The 3,297-nt window shown below is 34.8% G+C and overlaps 1 protein-coding gene across 1 annotated transcript; it reads left to right on the top strand.

Moving 5' to 3' along the window:
* The first annotated feature begins 870 nt into the window (after positions 1-870).
* On the top strand, positions 871-2,299 carry LOC140436719 (uncharacterized). The gene is made up of 2 exons (XM_072525773.1): positions 871-1,567; positions 1,620-2,299. Exons 1-2 carry the CDS (start codon positions 871-873, stop codon positions 2,297-2,299), a joined length of 1,377 nt encoding a protein of 458 aa, XP_072381874.1.
* Positions 2,300-3,297: the final 998 nt, after the last annotated feature.

Here is a 3,297-nt window from a genome sequence, read left to right as displayed (position 1 = left end):
CGGTAAACACAATGGATAAATATAAAAAGAATTTAATAAATAAGAACCCCTGATTTTTTGTGCTAATCAAGACTTTATCTTGCTTTATTCGAAAACTTCAAAAAATGAGTTAGTACAGTCTTCGCTGGATGAGTCGATATGTTGATCATTATATATGTATGTAAATAAAAGGTCTTACAAAATAAAGACCTTTAGGTCTTAACCTTGTAAGAACCTGTGACAAAAACAACAAAAAAAGGACATCCTACTGCATAATATGTGATTTTCCATCTTCCACAAGTTTTTAAACTATATACAGTCCGGATGTGGCAGCTTATACTGTATATGTATTTGTCTTTAACCACTTTTAATTTTATTACAAACCAGAAGAGAATCATACCTTTTTAATAATAAAAAAACTTTGACAAAAAAAACTAGAACATCCAAGAAGTATTTTAAGGATCAAAGACAACAACCTTTAGCAACAGTTACACAGTTAGAACACATTAATGCTCTACCATATTCCCAAGAGTATTTTATTTACAACATATATTATGATCAACATATCACCTCACTACAATAGATAGTGTCATAAAGGAAAAGATGAAGACAGACAGTACCCTGGATGTAAGCGGAAAACTTCTTATTGCCGATATCTATATTATTGTTTTTTAACAAAACAAACTCTTTGCTTTGTCTGAGGATGAGGCAAATATTGTAAGCCTCGAAATCGGTCGCTTCTGTAACACCTTGAAAATAAAGATTGTGATTGGGAGTATTGACCTTTTTAATATATCTGTTCAATTATCTATTATCTATTATTTTATTAGAATATTAGCCTGTAAATAATATTTTGCAGGTTTGTATATACAGTCACTAAAACAAATTAATATGTCGGACACGAATTCTGCCGATGAACTCGCAAACATACCTTTAACTCCCCCCAAAAAGAGATCTAAAAAAGGCCATTTAAGCGTAGACGTTAAAGAAATAATTGTAAACGTGTATAAGCACGAGTTACAAGAAAATCCGGCGTTAATATTGTCCGCTGTTGAGAAAAGAGTAGCCGATAAAGTTGGAGTATCGGATAGTTCTGTGTTTAAAGTTATTAGAGAATATAAAACTACACACACATTAGTTGTACCAAAAAAATGTACCACTCGTAAAGGCAAACTCGAATCTGTAGATGATTTTGACAAGGTAGCGATAAGAAGAATAGTGCATCAATTCTTTTTTAGAAATGAAATTCCCACAATAGATAGAGTTCTACAACAGGTCAACGACGACCCCAATCTACCTGATTTCAAACGTACTACGTTTTACAAGCTTTTGAAAAAACTTCAATTCAAATTTGAAAAACGTGGCCGGAACAGTATGCTTACAGACAGAGATGACCTTGTAATCTGGAGAAGAGAATTTTTAAGGCAGATAAAAGATCATAGGAATGGCAATCGTAAAATATATTATTTAGATGAGACTTGGATTAACGCTGGTCATACTAAATCAAAAACATGGATTGATAAGTCAGTCACCTCGTCAAGACAAGCATTTTTGGATGGACTCTCGACAGGTCTGAAAAATCCATCAGGTAATATTTTTTGTTGAACATTGAAATTGATAAATAATATTTCAATTTTTAGGTAAAGGAAAGCGACTGATTATTTGTCACATAGGCAGCGAAGACGGATTTGTTGTTGACGCTCTATGGAGTTTTGAATCAAAGAAAAGTGGAGATTACCATGAGGAAATGGATGGAAAAGGTTTTGAGAGTTGGTTTGAAAAAACGTTACCCAAATTGGAAGCAAATTCTGTGATTGTAATGGACAATGCGTCGTATCATTCCAGAAAATCTGAAAAGATCCCCACCACATCTTCTAGAAAAGCGGATATCCAAGAATGGCTACATCTAAAAAGCATCCCCTTTGACGACTCACTTCTCAAAGTGCAACTTTTAGCACTTGTTAATCAACATAAAAAACAGTATGATAAATACATCATCGACGAAATGGCGAAAAGTCAAAATAAAATTGTTTTAAGATTGCCACCATATCACTGTGAGTTGAATCCCATAGAACTGATATGGGCAGATATAAAAAATTATGTAGCAGCTAAAAATACAACTTTTAAGTTTGCCGACATGAAAAATTTATTTGATGAAGCTCTATCCACCATAACTCCGCAAAAATGGAAAAATTGTGTACAGCATATTACCCAAAAGGTGGAACCAAAAATGTGGGAGTTAGATAATTTAGTAGAAGCCAGAGTAGATTCAATTATAATAAACCCTGACGATGATAGTACATCAAGTTTCTCAGAATAATATTTTGCACTAAGTTTAAGTATTTGTGGATTAGGCCTACCGGGGAAACCACATAAAAAAAACGCACCATTATCACTCTACCTCTATGGTGGTGTGGAAATGAGTTCTCTTCTTCTTGATGTGCCTATCGGTGACGAATGTTGGCGATCATCATGGCAATCTTCACCTTATCTCCCACAGCGCGGAAAAGCTGCATAGATGTTGTGTTGGACCAGGTTCTGAGGTTCTTCAACCAGGACGTTCTTCTTCCTGGAACCCGTTGTCCAAATATTTTTCCTAGCAGGATGGCTTGTAGAAGGGTATATCTGGATTCATTTCGCATAATGTGTCCAAAGTACTGTAACTTTCGAGATTTGATGGTGGTCAGTACCTCTCGGTTCTTCTTCATTCTTCTGAGGACCTTCTCATTGGTGACTCGGTAAGTCCACGGGATTTTAAGTATTCTCCGATATAGCCACATCTCAAATGCTTCCAATTTTCTGCACATATCTTCGTTCAAGGTCCACGATTCAACACCATAAAAAGAACAGAGAAGACGTAGCATCGCAGCATTCGTACTTTTATACCAAGAGAGAGGTTGTGGCTCTTGAAGAAGGCCCCCATCCGGTTGAAGGTGGATCTAGCTTTTGATGTGGAAATGAGTAGCAATGATAAATAAAAGATACGAAATAATTCGAAATTACATAAACAAAATGGAATATTTTAAAAATGAAAAACTGTAACCCATTTTACTCATTGTACCTATGTACTTTTCCAGTACTTATTTTTCGTAATTCGATATTACTTATATGTAATAGTAAAAAGTTTTTTTCATCATTTTCAAAGAAAAAGTTTCGTTTTACATCCGCAAAGTATGTTCGTTTGTGCGTTGTCGCCTATGCAATACTTTGGGGACGATCTATCGATGGATTCATATATAGTTTTTTCTCCTAAATCAAAATCTGAAAGCGGCATTTTGATATTTCGAACCATCTTCGACATAACCGGCATCAAAGTCA

The sequence above is a fragment of the Diabrotica undecimpunctata genome, chromosome 1 (assembly GCF_040954645.1).
Source record: "Diabrotica undecimpunctata isolate CICGRU chromosome 1, icDiaUnde3, whole genome shotgun sequence".
Lineage (NCBI taxonomy): Eukaryota > Metazoa > Arthropoda > Insecta > Coleoptera > Chrysomelidae > Diabrotica > Diabrotica undecimpunctata.
This window is presented reverse-complemented; position numbering and strand designations above follow the sequence as displayed.